Source organism: Eumetopias jubatus, unplaced genomic scaffold (genome assembly GCF_037043125.1).
Source record: "Eumetopias jubatus isolate StellerSeaLion01/CBP00866 unplaced genomic scaffold, mEumJub1_p1.0 scaffold_6, whole genome shotgun sequence".
NCBI classification, from domain to species: domain Eukaryota; kingdom Metazoa; phylum Chordata; class Mammalia; order Carnivora; family Otariidae; genus Eumetopias; species Eumetopias jubatus.
In genome coordinates, this window is record NW_028274812.1 from 147,554,005 (window position 1) to 147,570,315 (window position 16,311).

Here is a 16,311-nt window from a genome sequence, read left to right on the forward strand (position 1 = left end):
GTCAGGTGTCTCTTCTGCTGAGATGAGACTTAAGATGAAGAACAGTGATAAAAATAAAACCCAGTTTTATCTAAAGTGCATGCCTGTTCTATGTATCTAAACTGTCGTCTCCATTTGGCGAAGTGCCCAAAAAGGCATGCGAGGTTCCAGTTTGAGTGAGGAGAAGAGACAGCTGGGCAGAAATTTTGGGAGAACATGGAGGATTTTCTCACAAAATGTGACAAAGAATCAGGAAGGTATAATCAAAAAAGTTAAGAGGAGATAAGTTTGAATCCAGAGATGAAAAATGGAGTATCATGAAATCAAGAGAAATTTTAATTTGTTAGTGCGAGTTAAAAGGACCATTTATGCCAACTGAAATGTACCCAGGCCACTACTATAGACAAGCAAAATGCTCCATAAATATTTATTGAGTCAATCAATGAACAGTGGTATATAATAAAAGTTAACTTGAAGCAACAGCTAGAACAGTTTCAAAATACATACTGTTTTGATGGGGAAAAACTAAAGTGGGGAAAATAACTTTTCCAGTAATGTTCAGGACTAAAACATAGGAAGAAAGCTGCACTTTGAAGTTAAAGGAGTTGAATAGGTCAAAACAATTCAAACAAAACCACTCACAAATATGGCTGAGATTTTCTACCTCAAGAATCGGGCAGATAATGAAAAGGAGATGGATAGGGGCAAATTTTCAAGGGAAAGGACATTACTGAGAGTTCTAAAAAGCTTCCTTTCAAGGATCTCATCTTTCTCTGCAGACACCCTTTCTCATCTGCTTTCCATTTCAAAAGGCAATAATGCTCAAAGTCAAACTATGACCAGGGTCTTAACAGGCTGCACTTGAAACCCTGGATTCCAAAGTACTATCTCTGCCATAAGCATTTCTTGTTCTATTCTTTCGCCTGGACCGTAAAGGCAATGGGATGAAGCTGGTCTTGGAAAACTGAATTTGAAGTCGCCCAAACAACAACAACCCAAAATTGAAAAACTTTCCAGAGGTGCAGACGAATAAGGGGAATTAAAGCCCATGAGGGAGGGGCTGGGTTTTGGCTGCAGAGACATGTAGTGGATGCTAAAGTTCAGTTTCACTGCTTTCTCTGCTATTGCAGAAGACTTTCACTACTCAAGCCATAACATATGTGATTATCCCAAACCTTCCCACCTGATGGCTTTTCCTCCAAAAAGCTGTCTCCAACTTCTCTAGCACAAGTGATGCCTCTTCTCCACATCCTGGATATCATCCCTGCCTGGGTCCGCAGCTTCCCAGCGAGGGGTCAGGACCTGCTTCAGCACCTGCTCCTTGGTCTGTTTCTGGTCTCAGCAACTGTGGGCAAAGCTCGGAGAGTCTTCTGACAGCCCTGGGAGGCCCAGGTAGCTATCTCCTGGTAGTAGCAACTTAAAGTCTGAAGGACTATCCATGACTTCTTTGCCAGCGTGGTCCCAGGCACGGCCCTCTCCCTCTGCCATCAGTCACTATTAGGGACCTTTCCGCAGGAGGACCGCCATTCTGGAATGAGAGCACTCAGGAGAAGATTCACGCCAGCCTGGGGTTCACAACGGTTTTTCAGAAGTATTTCCTTGTGGCTAGTCTTCTTCCTGGGGCACAAAATAACACTGTTAACAGAAACTCTAATTTTTGTTCAGCTCTTTTACTCAAGAATTCACTACCCGGGGGGCGCCTGGGTGGCTCAGTTGGTTAAGCAACTGCCTTCGGCTCAGGTCATGATCCTGGAGTCCCTGGATCGAGTCCCGCATCGGGCTCCCTGCTCAGCAGGGAGTCTGCTTCTCCCTCTGACCCTCCCCCCATCTCATGTGCTTTCTCTCTCATTCTCTCTGTCTCTCAAATAAATAAATAAAATCTTTAAAAAAAAAAAAAAAAAAAAGAATTCACTACCCGGACAAGGCACTGAAAGAAAAAGGAACTGTCAGGAAGCTAAATAGAGTGGGAGGGACTTTGCAAATTATTAGCTATAGCACCATGTGCTGAATCTTTTACTTCCTAAATGTTTGTTAATGAAACTTGAAAGACCATGACCCTCTTCCCTTGGGTTCTCCCCTTCAAAGAATCCCGAAGAAATAGTAGAGAAAATAACATCAGAAATGAGAAAACAGTATCAGCTAATATTTCTTTAAAAGTAACTGCAAACTTAGTTAAGTAGGTACTATTATAATCCCACTGACACCTGAATGACACTGTGGTACAGAGCGATCAAGCCATTTGCTAAGTCACACAACCAGTACGTGGCCTCGAGCCTCTTCCGGCGTCGCGGCAGCCACCGCACGGGGTCAGGCGTCAGATCCTCTCCCCGACCAACCGCACTTCCCTTTTACAAAACCGGGACCCCAGACCTTCTTTTTCTCAACAGTCCAGGTGCCCTGATACAGCTCAAACCCTCGAGGCCGTCCTTGACTCCCCCGGCAACTCTCCGTCGCCGGACCCTACCCCACCCCCGGCCCAGCCCGGAGCCCGCGGTGCGCAAGGCTGCGCTCCGCCCCCGCACCGGGGCGCGCCGAGGCTCGCGGCGCCCGCGCTTCCCGGCCGGCTGCAGCCCCCACCCCCGCGGCGCCGTTCGGGCTCCTCTCGGGGCCTGGAGGCTTTCTCCTCTCTGCGGCTGCCTAGCGGCGACCCCGCCCCGCAGAGCCTCCGGGCGGCGCCCGCGGGGGAGGGGGGCCCCGGCTCGCACGACGCTGAGCAAAGGCTGGGGGGCTGTCCCCGAGGCAGGCGAGTGCCCGCGGCCGTCCCGGGAACACGGCTCGCGCGCACCGGGGCGAAGCACGGGGCGGAGAAGCCACCTGGCCCACGTCACGCCCGGTCGGCGGCTCCTCGTCTCCACGTTCCCTACGGGGAAGTGAGACACAACCGTAGTAAATCACTTGCCTGAATTCAGTTTGACTACAGAAAACGCACGTTTTTTAGCGGGTATGAAATGAGATCATCACTTAGGTAGGCACAACTAGATCAAAAAGTAAAATATGCCTATCAAGCCTGAAGAGGAGTTAGTAAAGAGCTCACCATAAACGACAGGTGACAAATACCGTCCACTTAGAGGTCCTTCTGGGTACCCAGAAGGACCATTTGGGCTCTCTCTCTCTCTATATATACACACACATTTGGGCTTATAAGATGGTCCGTGGAACAAACATGGACCCCTTCAGCTGTGCCGGCTGAAAGCTCCGGGAGCCTTGACCGATGGGCTTTCAGACCTGGAAGTGTGGGTGAACGGTCCGTGGTTTCCACGAAATCAAGGGAAAACCGCTGGCTCTCAATGATGCTCTTAAAATGTGAGCCAAGGAGCTACTCAACTGAGTTTACTTACCATGGCTGGCTTTATCAAAATCAAATTATATGTATAAAATAAAACCTATGTACAACACATTTTTATAAAATATATTCCTATGTACTTTACATATATATGTGCGTATAAAAAATGTGCAAGGACCCCTTACCAATTACATCCAAAAACATTTGGCATGAGAGAGGACCCAAAGAAATTCCAATAAAATGAACTGCTAGAGGGACTGCGATATGAGAACTTTTCAGGGTGAAAGGATGAAAGTTGAGAATATTTAATTAAAGGTTGTCAAATGATTATCCCTAAACTGAATAGGGCAACTTGTTGCTCAAATAAATTGTGGGCTTGTGGAGTCAGGAGAGGCACCTGAAAGAACTATTTTATATAATTCTGTTTCCTTTAATCCTACAAGTGGTGTTAGCTACAAATATAAAACCCTTATCAAGAATAGATCCATATGGGTTATTGGATAGATCCATACCCGGACATCATCTTTATGATGTGTATTAATGAAGACTGCCAAAAATCCCGTATTCTGTCACAATAGAAGCTGATCCTTTCCTATAAAGAGTCCATTTTTAGTGGAATGTCTCCTGTGGACACCCTCCTTGTGTAGGCAGCAAGCATTAGGGTTCACATTACATTGACCAAACCTCATCCGAGATTTGGTGTGCAGAGAGGGTGGTAATACTACCTTGGATACTACCTAGGACTCTGGGGTTTCTGAAGTATCTTTTAGAAATGATAGTAGTGGGCGCCTGGGTGGCTCAGTTGGTTAAGTGACTGCCTTCGGCTCAGGTCATGATCCTGGAGTCCCGGGATTGAGTCCCACGCCCGCTTCTCCCTCTGACCCTCTTCCCTCTCGTGCTCTGTATCTCTCATTCTCTCTCAAATAAATAAATAAAATCTTTAAAAAAAAAAACGAAAGAAATGACAGTAGAAAAGCTTGCACAGATCATTACTCAGGACATTGATTACCACTGCAACACAGGGTTCCTTCAACTGAAATGGGAAGTGTGGGCTCTAGAATTGGGCTGCTTGGGTTCAAAGCCTGGCTCCACTATATTATAACTTTGTGACCTCAGGCAGCTTCAATTCCCTGATTTCAGTTTCCCCAGCTAAAAAGAAAATAAAGCACTTGGTAATGCCCGGCCCTTAGTAAGCCGTATATGTTACATATTATTAACAAATCCTATTCTCGACTCCCAAAGACGCCAATAAGGGCGTAAGAACTCTATAATGAATAATCTATGGCAAATAACAAGAGGCCATTTCTGTTCAGAGCACAGGGGTGCAGACCTGCTCTCCACTGCCAGCCTCACCCCACAACTGACATTTCTCAATTCAGAGCCCTGCTCAATCCGTTTCCTCAGTAGCTTTCTCTCACACCTAAAATTCCAGCAACCTCTTCTTACAACTGAGTCCCTTTCTATTACATCCACTAAACCCGTTTGTCAGGTTACTCCTCAAAGCCCCCTTCACTTTTTTTGTCTTAAACACTCAGCATCTTGTTTACCTTGAATCAATTAGAAAAGAGAAGCCAGTCAATCTCACTCTCATCCTTACTGTTATTTCTAAGCCACTGCTTTGTGATTCCAGTGTTACACCAGTTCCTCAACCTGGCTGTTACTACTCTTGACTGACATTATTTCTACCTTGGACTTGCTTTAATTTCACATTTTTCCTTTCCATCCTACTGCCTGTTATTGCCAATGGTTTCAAAATCCACAAAGGTAAGCTGCTTCAAAGGACCCTGATTTCCTAGTTCCTGTCCCTATTAGACCACATCCAGCTTTTATCCATAAAGATGCACTCTGGACTTTCATCATTCTCTGTTCGCCACACTCCCCAATTTCATCTCTAACCTGTCATGTCCTCCATTTGCCCCTCAGGGCCTTCTACTTCTGTGTTGCCAATTTAGCTCCAGTTATACTCTCTTTTCTCCTTATCCTGGATAGTTTGACCCCTTTGATGCCTACCTGGAAATTCCACGCCACCCCACCCTTTCTTGGTACTGCAACTATATTTAAGTACAAGAAACAACCAGAACAAAACTCCCACCTTTATTTTTAAACAAGTTATGAACTGTGTGCTACATCACAGGCACATCCCGATGTTCTGGGTCTCTATCTATGGGTCCTTTATATTAGGCAATTAAAGGCGTTAGAGGTAAATGGAGGCACGCATCTGCGTTGAGAACGTGTTAAGCAGAAGATGAACTACATAACCTGTAAGTAAAGGCACTGTGAACAGAAAGCAAGTTTAAAATAAGAAATTGCGTTCCAGTGAGCAGTAGGATTCGAGAGAGGTCAGAGTAACTTCAGTTTGGATACCGTGTCTGACATGTGAGCAGGTGACGAGCACGAATATCATCAGCTGGTGAAGAGGACGTGCTCATACGGGTTCTCATCACTAAGCAGCAAGGAGCTTGCCAGAGTGAGAAATGCAAGGCAGGGTGAGCTGGGGAAGGGGGCAGGAACACACACAGCTCAAAGCTCTCAGGCTCACTCAGGGCAACAAACTGTTTTCTGGATGTAAAAAATTAGTTCCCCAACCCTGGCTGCCTCAGTGTCTCATGTGTGCAGCTCCCATGTTGGTATTAGGATAAACACCTAAATAAAGAGTCCTCAACTTGTGACTGAGTTGTTTTTTCAAATGTTCATTTGCTTTCTTCTATTGTGAACTCAGGATGTTTTCCCATGGTCATGTAAATTCCAATCCCAAAAGCAAATGACACATGTGTCATAATATGCCTAAATTATAGTACTAATACCATTATTATTCTTATGGGAAAATGTGCTCACATTTAAGAGCTTAAAAGCTACAGAGCTATTTCTCCAGGGGCCCTTCTGGTTCCAAGCCAGTGATGACACTCTCATGTTCTGGATCAGGCTACAGATAGAGGGGGCAGGAGACGAGGGCCGAAGGGAAAGGGGGCAGAGTACACTACAGGAGCAGGGAGGAGATGGGCTAGGTACAATGGCAGTTAAGAGTAGTTAAAGGAAGGCGATGACCCATTTCTCCCCTCCCCCTTTTGTCTCAGCACTTCAAACCCACTAACCAGCTAGAGGTGAGGGGTGGAGAGGATCCTGGAGTCCTGTGGGATGAGGTAGGGTGGGGAGGTAGTCCCAGAAATTGCAGAGTCTGCCGTGGCAAGGTAGCAAGGGAGGGAAATCAGAGGACAGCTGAGTGAAAATTAAAAACAGTCTCTGTAAATAAAAAGATCAACAGACCAGGAGCCATGTGAGCCTCTCTGTAGCTGCTGACTACCCGAAATAATCATCACAGGCCCTCATCTAGGACCGAACTGTTTACTCAGTAAAACAGGAGTAAAGTCAACCAGTTATCGGTTCATGTTTTCACAAGTCCCAAAGGACAGAGTCACTAATCTTTGGCTCTTTTATGTGCTCAAGAAGGTTTACAAACCAAAAAAATTGTAAACCAGTTCTGAAGAACAGTTATTAGGGAATTCAGAACACGAGAACTATGTAATTGGGGGAAAAGAGAGGTCAGAAGCCAAAGAGAGAACACTAGCGCCCTCCCCTAACTAAACACACACAGCCTTGTGCTCAGATGACTCCCGGAGCCTTTGAATGTAGGTCAGGAGACTATTTTGACACCTTTAAATGTGAAGAGGTGGGAAGGCCAGCCTGAAGCCCTTGTGGCTGGCCGGTGGTCAGGTTCTCTCTAAAGTACCGGTGGCACCTGTCCTCCGTCGGGCTTCCCTTACGCTCTAATCCAGCAGCGGTTCACGTGTCCGCACGCCACAGGCAACCATGAAGGCAGCTGGGATTCAATGCGGTGTTTCTCGAATTGCAGAATCAGGTGACCGGCTACAAACATGAAGATTCTCGGCCCCCATCCCAGACTTAATGAGGCAGAATGTCTGTGAGTGGGACGTGGGCATTTTAAACGAGCTCCACACGCGATTCTGATGCCCAGTGAAGTGGAAGCATCCCTAGAGCCACGGACAGGACTTGGAGCCGGAGACCTACCCTTCAGTGGCTGGTCTTCCCTCTGCGCCATGGCAGTTATGTCCCCATCTCCACACGCAAGAGTCCTCACCTTTCCAATGGCCAGTGATTTTAATTTACAGAGATATTTTAGGAATGAAGTCAGAAAAGTGCTAAGACGCACGCTCGCCCTCCCGCAGTCTGTCCCCAAGCTCTGCAGCCAGCGTACTGCCATCAACTGCCAACCGGACGGACTCTCGACCTCAGGTCGGCTCGGACGCCTCCAAACCACAAGCACTCTGCCTGCATTTCCTTTACCCTAAATGCTTTCCATTTTGCCTTCCAATTCTGCCCATCCAACCCTTTTTGTAAGATCTTTCCTGACCCCGAGGCGTCGGTAGTCCGTCCTCCCGGACGGACGGCACTTACTGTGCGCCACAAGCCACTTCCAAGACACGGCACTCGCACCATCAATTCTCCTGCCCTACTGCAGAGTCTTACCTAACCTCACACGTGGTATTTAGCTATCCCCAGCTAAACTGTAAACTTTGGAGAAGAGGAATTTGGTGTTATGCTTCTTGATCTCCACAGCACCTGACAGAACAGGCAGCACACAGGGAATTCTTTATATAATAGCTGAGGTTTCCTTATAGCAACAGTGACTGGCATTTTCCCAAATGATTTCAAAGCTAGGATTTCTCTCCAGCCTGCACTCCGTCACACAGCTTCCCTGTAGCCATCAGAGAGAAACAGGCTTTTCTCCTCTGTGGATAGTCTGATGTTGAATGAGAGCTGAGGTCTGCCTGAACGATTCCCCACACTCTTTACATTTACAGGGACCACCTCTACTATGGATTCTCTGGTGTTTACTAAGATCTGACCTCTGTCTGAAGGCTTTACCACATTCATCACATTGGTAGGGTTTCTCCCCAGTGTGGATTCTCTGATGCTGAATGAGGCTGGTGATTCCACGGAAGGCATTCCCACACTCATCACACTTGTAGGGCCTCTCTCCAGTGTGGATTCTCTGATGTTCCGTGAGGACGGATCTTTGAGTGAAAGCCTTCCCGCACTTATCACATTTATAGGGTCTCTCCCCAGTGTGAATTCGCTGATGTTCTATAAGACTCGTCCTCTGAATAAAGGCTTTTCCACATATGTCACACTTGTAAGGCTTCTCCCCAGTGTGGATCCTCTGATGCTGAACAAGGCCACTCTGACTGAAGGATTTCCCACATTCCTTACACTGATGGCACTTTTCTTTGTGGTGGATCTCCTGGTGGGAAACAAGGGATGAGTTATAAACAAAGGCTTTTCCACACTCGCTGCACTCATAGGGCTTCGCCCCAGTGTGAACTCCTTGATGCTGAGTAAGTATTGAGCGCCGACTGAAACTTTTATTACACTGAGTACAATGGTACGGTTTGTCTCTTGTGTGGATCTTGAGATGGTGAAAGAGGCCTGCTTTCTGGCTAAAGGCTTTGCCGCACTCATTACAGTGGTAGTGCTTCTCTCCTGTGTGAAGTCTCTGATGTTGGTTAAGAGCTGACCACCGGCCAAAGGCTTTGCCACACTCATTACATTTATACGGTTTCTCTCCGGTGTGTATTATTTTGTGCCGAATAAGCACAGTTCTCCCACGGAAAGTTTTTCCACATTCCTCGCATCTGTAGGGCCTGTCTCCAGTATGGACCCTCTGATGTTCTATAAGGCGCGAGTGCTGACTAAAGGCTTTCCCACACTCCTTGCATTCGTGAGGTTTTTCTCCCAGACAGACCCTCTGCTGTTCAGTCAGACTGACTCTGTTTTCATCACCTGTAGATTGTTCACCTTCCCTGGAGTGTCCAGAAGATTCTTCTGTTTTTGCTTCAGATTCATCAGCTTTTCTGCACCAAGTGGGCTGGGACACTTCACTTTCAAATCTAGACATATTCTCATATGGTTCCATTTCTTCAGAAACTTCTTGCTTTAAATTCCTGTACTCGTTTCCAGTCTCAACACCTGAAACTACAATGGATTGCCAAGTCAACTAGTTTCCAACGTAAGATTCGTCAGTGAAAAGTACATAAGAACCTAGAGTTTCTGCAGGACTATGAAATGTATTAGAACACAGGACAGACACAATATGGAAAGCACTCCAAAAATTGTTATGGAAAAGACCAATCACCCAATAGAAACTGGACAAAGGAAAAACTGACTGTAATAAGAGAAAAGCAAATTTAAACAATATTGAGACACAATATTCACCCGTCATCCTGCCCAGTAGGAGGTAGTTACGATGTAACACTGTGTTCATGAAATGGGTATCACATGTTGCCAGTGGGAGTGTAAACTGACCCAGGCTTTATAGAAGGCAATTTGACAACATCTGTCAAAATTACAAATGTATTTAACCTTTGACCTAGTAATTTCACATACAGGAATTTATACTGCAGAATTACACACATTCACCACAGCACCACCTGTTACAATACAACACTGGAGACAACCTGGGGGATGGATAAGTTTACTGTGTGGTTCACCCATACATTTTACTATTAAGCTGCTAAGAAATAAAAAATGCAAGCTTTTGGGCGCCTGGGTCATTAAGCGGCTGCCTTCAACTCAGGTCATGATCTCAGGGTCCTGGGACCGAGCCCCGCATCGGGCTCCCTGCTCGGCTTCCCACCTGTTTCTCCCTCTCCTGCTACCTCTGCTTGTATTCCCTATCTCGCTGTGTCTCTGTCAAATAAATAAATAAAATCTTTAAAAAAAAATGTAAGCTTTTATCATCTTTATGATAAAGACAAGAAAAGGTATTTACTGGAATATGAAAAACTATATATCTTGAGAAGGACACACAAGAACTTAGAACAGTGACAACCTATTTCAGAGCTAGGAGGCCAGATGGCCGAGGGAACAAGGTGAAATGAAAACTTTTCACTGGATAATTTTAAGTTTTTGTTTTTGAACTGCATGAATTTTTACCTATTTTAAAAAATTAAATGGGAAAGAATAAATATAGACAAAATAGAGACAAGGACGATAAGGGGTCTTTCATCCATTCACCAACTTTTAACATTCTGCCACATTTGCTTTGTTTCTTCTCTTTGTAAGCGTACACATATATACATTTTCTCCTGAACCATCTGAAAACTGCAGACATCGTGGGGCAGAGGCTTGTTTACTGAAGGAGAAAGGATACAGCCAAAGTGAAGACCGTAGTACCGTCTGACAGGATAAAGGCTGGGAAAGCAGGGTAGCAGGACAATAGGAAATAACTATCAGAATCACGCAGTTAAGTGATCTCAAGTAAAACAGTGCAAGAATTCAAAAAAAAATATTTTACTTGAGATCACTTAACTGCGTGATTCTGATAGTTATTTCCATTGTCCTGATAACCCGAAGAGTGACAAACCAAAGTGGCTGTGCACGAGAGACGTCCTGACTCTGATGATCAGAAACAGTACAGAGTACTACAGAGGCCTGGGCTAGCCCCAACCTCGCCTTCCTCCCAAGACGGGTCTGTCTTCTTTACCTTGCTCCTCCAGCTGGGCTTCAGGTTCTGGAGACTCACACTTGAGCTGTGCCATCAGGGGTGGGAAGGACATGCTGGGCTCCTGTTCTGTTCCCAGAGGGGCCATCTCCGGCAAGCGCTGGTCCCGTTCCTCAGTGTGGACTGAGACCTGTGGCAAATGAGACACAGCTCACACACTCAGTCTGTGAACAGAAAATAAGAGTATACGAATCATGGCAGTGACACCCAGCTCTCTGACACCTCAACTTCCTTCCAGACACCAGCCTGCCATGACCCTCCTCATGGCACCTCCTCTAAGAAACCTTCCTTTCTCCTGTTCTTCACAGCTAAACAATGCTGGTTGTACCACCCTCACTTCATTTATGCTTTGGAGAAAGGCAGAAGGAAACAAAGGAGCGACGGGGGGGGGGGGGGGGGGAGGGAGGGAGGGGAAATCGTCCATGTAGGCTCCAGAAGCTGTTCCCTACAGACTGCCCTTCCCAGGCCCCCACCCTACTTCCTTCCAGGAGATGACCTTATTTTCTCCTTGTCCAAGGTCATGGTCACATGAGAGACCACCCACCCTTCATTTCATCATCCCCCCCCCCCCCCGCCCCTGCATACACCCTTTTCCCCTTCCACTTAGAGGAAGAGGCCTTTTCTCATTCAAGGTGCATATCTCTACTCTCGCTTTCAACCCCATCCCTTCCTGCACTGCACCCCTGACCCCTGCTCCTGCAACAAACTCATTTATTTAGCAGTTTAAGCCACTCTGTAGCTTCCATGCTTGCATGGAATCATTCCCCTTGTATTTAAAAATAACAGGTTTCCCCAGCAGGGTATGAAACGCAGGGATCTGGGACAACTCTCATTCCTTAGTCTGTGTCTTAGTTCAGGAGCCCCGTGAGCAGGGACTGGTTACTTGGACTACATGGCACCATGCACACAAAGCACCTCACAGAGGGCACGGCTACACCAGGCCCTCAAACTGCTCCCCAATCCCCTTCAGTGGCTACATTCTGTAAATAAGAAATCACCGCACACTGCCTCTATTCTGACAGTTTCATTGTGTAACCTCTGCCCCCAGAATAAGAGCCAAAATCAGCAGGATGCTGAGATGCCCAGAAAAAGATGTTTCAACTTCAAATGTGGAGGGAGAAAAAGGCCAGTACAGTGGGTTGTGTCTTCTATCCACAGATCTCTGGCAAGGCCTCAGAAATCAAGTTTAAATTCCGTTAGCTGCCCCCAGCACGCTTCGAGGGAAGGGGCTGGTTGGCAAAACAAACTCAACATGTTTAAAACCACATTACGTCTGCCTGCACTTGAGAATCCCCTTCTTTCTTCTGGTTCTCTTCCTGTCTCCCTGGCTGCTTCTCCGTTTCCACTGCCCTGATGACCTCTCTTCATTTCATAACCTCAAATGTCATCCATATTCTGACAAGTTCCAATTTTGCATTTCTAGCACAGATCCCTCCACCGAATCCCAGCTTGTTATACCCAGTTGTCTGCTCAACTTTTCCAGGTGGATTCTAATAGGAATCTCAAAATCAACACATCCAAATACCTAGTAACCCTCGATCCCTGTCCTGACTCCAAACCTTCCTCTCTCCCAGACTTTACTCCATGAATGACGAATCCACAAATCATGACGTTCAGAACAAAAACCTTAGTTGAATCCTGAGCTCACTTTCTCTCCTACCCCACATCCTACAGAAAAACATAATCCCTTCAAGCGCTACCTCCAAAATAGGCAGGATCCAATGGCATCTCACCACTTCCACGGCTACTGCCCTAGTCCAAGCCGCCAGCACCTGTTGCCTGGATTGGTGCTGAACCTGTCTCCCTGCTTCTATCTTTGACCCCCCAGCCTCCCACACCCCCACCACCAGCCCCCGTGCACAACTCTTCCAACAGAGCAGCTGATTATTTTTAAAATTTAGGTCAGGTCAAACCTCTTCTCTGTTCAAAACTCTCCAGTGACTCAGCACCCCCTGTTTACTGTCTGCCTCCTCTCATTAGACTAGAATCTATCTATGAGACAGCAGCAACTTCTGCACTTTGTTCACGGTTCCGTTTCCAGTGCCTAGAATGGTGCCTGGTACAAAACTCCATTCAGTAAATGTCTCCTGAACAAATGAACTTTTCCCCAATCCACTTTCCCCTAAACCCTCGAACTCTGTTAGGAGCACCTGGATCACGCTAGTCTCTCAAGCTGGAAGTCCCCAGTGCTCAGCCTAGAAGTGACTGCTCCGTAGAGACATTTCCCTTCATCCTTCCTTTTTCATCCACTGATCTGTCATCGTTTGCAATTAGTACTTACCTATGACATGCTTCGTCCTCTGTAGTCTCACCGTCACAACTCTCTCAAACTCACATCTTCTGCCACAGGCTCCCCCCTTCCACTGTTGGCGCCCCAGTGCTGGGCTGCACTTCTTGTTTTATTATTTCCCTGGTTTATATTCTTCCTAGCAAGACTTCCCAGCCTTGACTCTACTGGCAAGTTGGGTCAGATAATCCTTTGTTGTATGCGGCTGCCTATACACTGTAGGATACCGGGTAATGTCCCTGCCCATTAGCCACTAGATGCCAGTAGCACCTCCCCAAATGGCAACCAAAAATGTCCCAAGACATTGCCAGATGCCTCTAGGGCACAAAATTGCCACTGGTTGAGAACCACTGTCTTTTATCAGTGCTGAAACAAAACAGAACAAGATCCTACATACCTTGGTTACATCCTGGGGTTAGAGAAGCTCATTTAGACTCAAAGAGAAAACATTAGACGCCTGTGTCCTACAGAATAAAATCTAAATTCCACAGATGATATTCAAGGTCCTGGACTCTGTTTTCAACCCCTCTACTCACACCTCACCTGTCCAACCTAACTGGGCTTTCTACTACTCCCAGGAACTCCCATCCCTGCCCGGCCCCTCCCTCCTAACCTTCCACTCGGCTCCTACCTCCCACTCCTCCAAGCTGGTGACTTTGATTTCTCCTTCGTTTAATCCTTTAATGGAGGCAGGGCAGTGGATACACTGTTGCGCAACAGAAACAATGCCCCTTTCAAGAGACTGCTGAGCACCCCGTTACCATGACCTCTCAAACATTTGCTCTTAGAAATCTCTTTCTAATGTTTTTGAGCATTTTATCAAATAGAACTCTGTAGGCCTAGTACAGAAGTACATGATCCTTCCGCAGAGAAGCCAAAAATAAGTTAGGACTACATTAACCAACTTTCTAAGAGGCTCGGGCCTGATGCACCGAAGTGTCCACACACCTTGTAAAACAACGTTGTACTTCACTCTGGCCTCGAAATCCATAATTCACCTTTTATCATTAAGCAGATCTCTTTTTCGCACCTGTTCCCCAGGCTCATCCAGCTCCCTCTCCAGATCCTCCAGCACAGTCACCGCCTCCTCCCCGCTCTCCGGGTGCTGCTCCCGCACCCAGGCCTGCAGCTCCTCGGGCAGGATGGTCAGGAACTGCTCCAGCACCAGCAGCTCCACGATCTGCTCCTTGCTGTGCGTCTCGGGCCGCAGCCACTGACGGCACAGCTCCCGGAGCCGGCTCAGCGCCTCGCGGGGCCCCGACGTCTCCTGGTAGCAGAACTGCCGGAAGTACTGCCGGAAGACCTCCCTGCTGTGGGCGCTGTTCTTTCGCAGGTTCTGATCCTGTCTGGCGGTGGCATAGTCCTCCCTCTCCTCCGCCTCGATCTTCACTTCCAGAGGCTCATCCTGGTCCCCGCGGGCCGCGAGAGCCCAAGCAGATGCCATCAGAGCTGTGCGAAAGCTTTATCGGTGCCGCAAGCAAGAGTCCCTGTTCAGTTCCCCCTGGGCGGACCTGAGGCAGAAGCCGTCACTCTTCACACAAGCTACACCACCGGCCAAAATCGCAAATTCTAAGAATTCACTTCTGTGCTTTGCAAGCCACCTCCAGGTTAATTTACGAGACTCAGGGAAACGCTCCGATTACAAAAGACTTGGGAACAAACTAATCTAGGAAAAGATTAGGTAAAAGCTGCGAAGTGGTCTGAGGATTCTACAAACGAACAGTCCGGGCCGGCAGGAAACACCTGCATTGAGTCCTAGAACGAAGGGCAATCCAAGGGGATGCAACCAACATTTAGAGCAAATAAACAGTAATAAAACGTCGGGACACCCTCGCTCAGTCGCCTTTCTCCTGTAACGGCCGGGCGTCCGGCGGAAACCCTGCCGTCAGGAGCGCAGGGCTCCAGCCCCTCGGGCGCTGTCTCCGCTCCTTCCCCCCGCGCAGGCCACGCCGCGTTTCACGGCTCTCCGAGGGCGGGACAGGGCCGCACGCTCGCTCCCCCGCGGCCCGCGGCGGCCAGCACATGGGTCGCCCCCGGGGTACGAGAGGCCGCGGCCTCCAGGCGGTCCGAAGCCCGAGCGGCCCACAGCGCCCCACAAAGGCCGGAAGCGAGCGGCGTGGGCGCGCGCGCACTTCCGCCGCAGCCGCAGGGAGGGGGCGGGCGCTCGCCGGGCAGTTCCCGCGCGGCCCCGCGAGCTCGCGAGAGTTAGACGGTGGGCGCGCGCGCACTTCCGCCGCAGCCGCAGGGAGGGGGCGGGCGCTCGCCGGGCAGTTCCCGCGCGGCCCCGCGAGCTCGCGAGAGTTAGACGGTGGGCGCGCGCGCACTTCCGCCGCAGCCGCAGGGAGGGGCGGGCGCGGCCCCGCGAGGTCGGGGAAGCTAGGCGGGCGAGCTGCGGGCGTCGTTACTCTCAATCCCCAGCTCCTGCCCCTGTCGCTGCCCCCGCGACCTCGGCCCCACGGTGGGCGAGGCCTGGCACACGTGCAGTAGGTGCCACTTTGTCCTGTAACTCTCTCTATAAATTACTAGAGTCAGCTTGCCAGTGTTTTGTTGGCGGTTTTGCATCTCTGCTCGGGGGAAATACTGGCCCGTAGTTTTCCTTTCTGTAATGTCTTCGGGTAATGACGGCCCTACGACGCGCGGCTTCCTGCAGGAGGCTGACGCTGAAGGAGTCAGCCAGCACCAGAACAAGGGGCCAAGGCGAAGCAGTCCGCCTCGGTCACAGGTGCGATGCAGCCGCAGAAGAGCCTCCGAGCCCTGAGCGCGCGAGACACAGGGCAGGCCCAGGGACAGCGTTCCGCGTCGTGCACGCGGGGGAAACTCAGGGATGTAGGGGTGCGGAACAGACGCCAAAGGTAAAAAGGGATCTCCAAAAAACTCATTTCTCATACTTTTCGTCCAAACTCATTGATAACATTTGGCCATTTTATAAGCCAGGTAACTCCCAACATTTAAAAAAGAGAAATGATTCTTGAGATATTTGATAATCCTTCTAAGTACTTCTAAAATCAAAAGAGGGGGGAAAAAGCAGACTTTGAGATCCAGGACTCAAGAAAGACATGGTGAAACTAATTCAGAAGATCAGTTACTTTGTGTTTAAAAAATAAACCTATATATACACTGGATTAGCTCATAATCATGTTGGGTGTATTTAGAGAAGTTGTAAAGGAGGCAAGAAAGGAGAAAAAAGTTGAACAATAATTTAGGAAAAGAGAATCCAAAAAACTTTATTATTATTTATCCCCC

General features: G+C 48.2%; 1 protein-coding gene across 2 annotated transcripts; it reads right to left on the reverse strand.

The window, feature by feature from the left end:
* Positions 1 to 381: 381 nt before the first annotated feature.
* ZSCAN12 (zinc finger and SCAN domain containing 12) lies at positions 382 to 15,137 on the reverse strand. 2 transcript variants are annotated; one of them, XM_088024172.1, is made up of 4 exons: positions 14,099 to 15,137; positions 10,764 to 10,911; positions 8,128 to 9,253; positions 382 to 1,596 (listed from the first exon to the last, which is right to left on the reverse strand). In XM_088024172.1, exons 1-4 carry the CDS (start codon positions 14,510 to 14,512, stop codon positions 1,467 to 1,469), a joined length of 1,818 nt encoding a protein of 605 aa, XP_087880298.1. In that variant the 5' UTR covers positions 14,513 to 15,137; the 3' UTR covers positions 382 to 1,466. The 2 variants fall into 2 exon arrangements, with proteins under 2 accessions (XP_087880298.1, XP_087880297.1); XM_088024171.1 differs by lacking the exon at positions 382 to 1,596 and having other exon boundaries at positions 5,336 to 9,253.
* Between the last annotated feature and the right edge of the window lie 1,174 nt (positions 15,138 to 16,311).

What these genes read in the sequence shown, in the direction of transcription:
- ZSCAN12 (XM_088024171.1), bottom strand. Translation starts at nt 14,512, where the DNA reads ATGGCATCTGCTTGGGCTCTCGCGGCCCGCGGGGACCAGGATGAGCCT. An exon ending in TGGATGAGCCTGGGGAACAG is followed by an intron (nt 10,912 to 14,098) that starts GTGCGAAAAAGA and finishes CATTTGCCACAG; the next exon opens with GTCTCAGTCCACACTGAGGA. An exon ending in AGCCCAGCTGGAGGAGCAAG is followed by an intron (nt 9,254 to 10,763) that starts GTAAAGAAGACA and finishes AATCCATTGTAG; the next exon opens with TTTCAGGTGTTGAGACTGGA.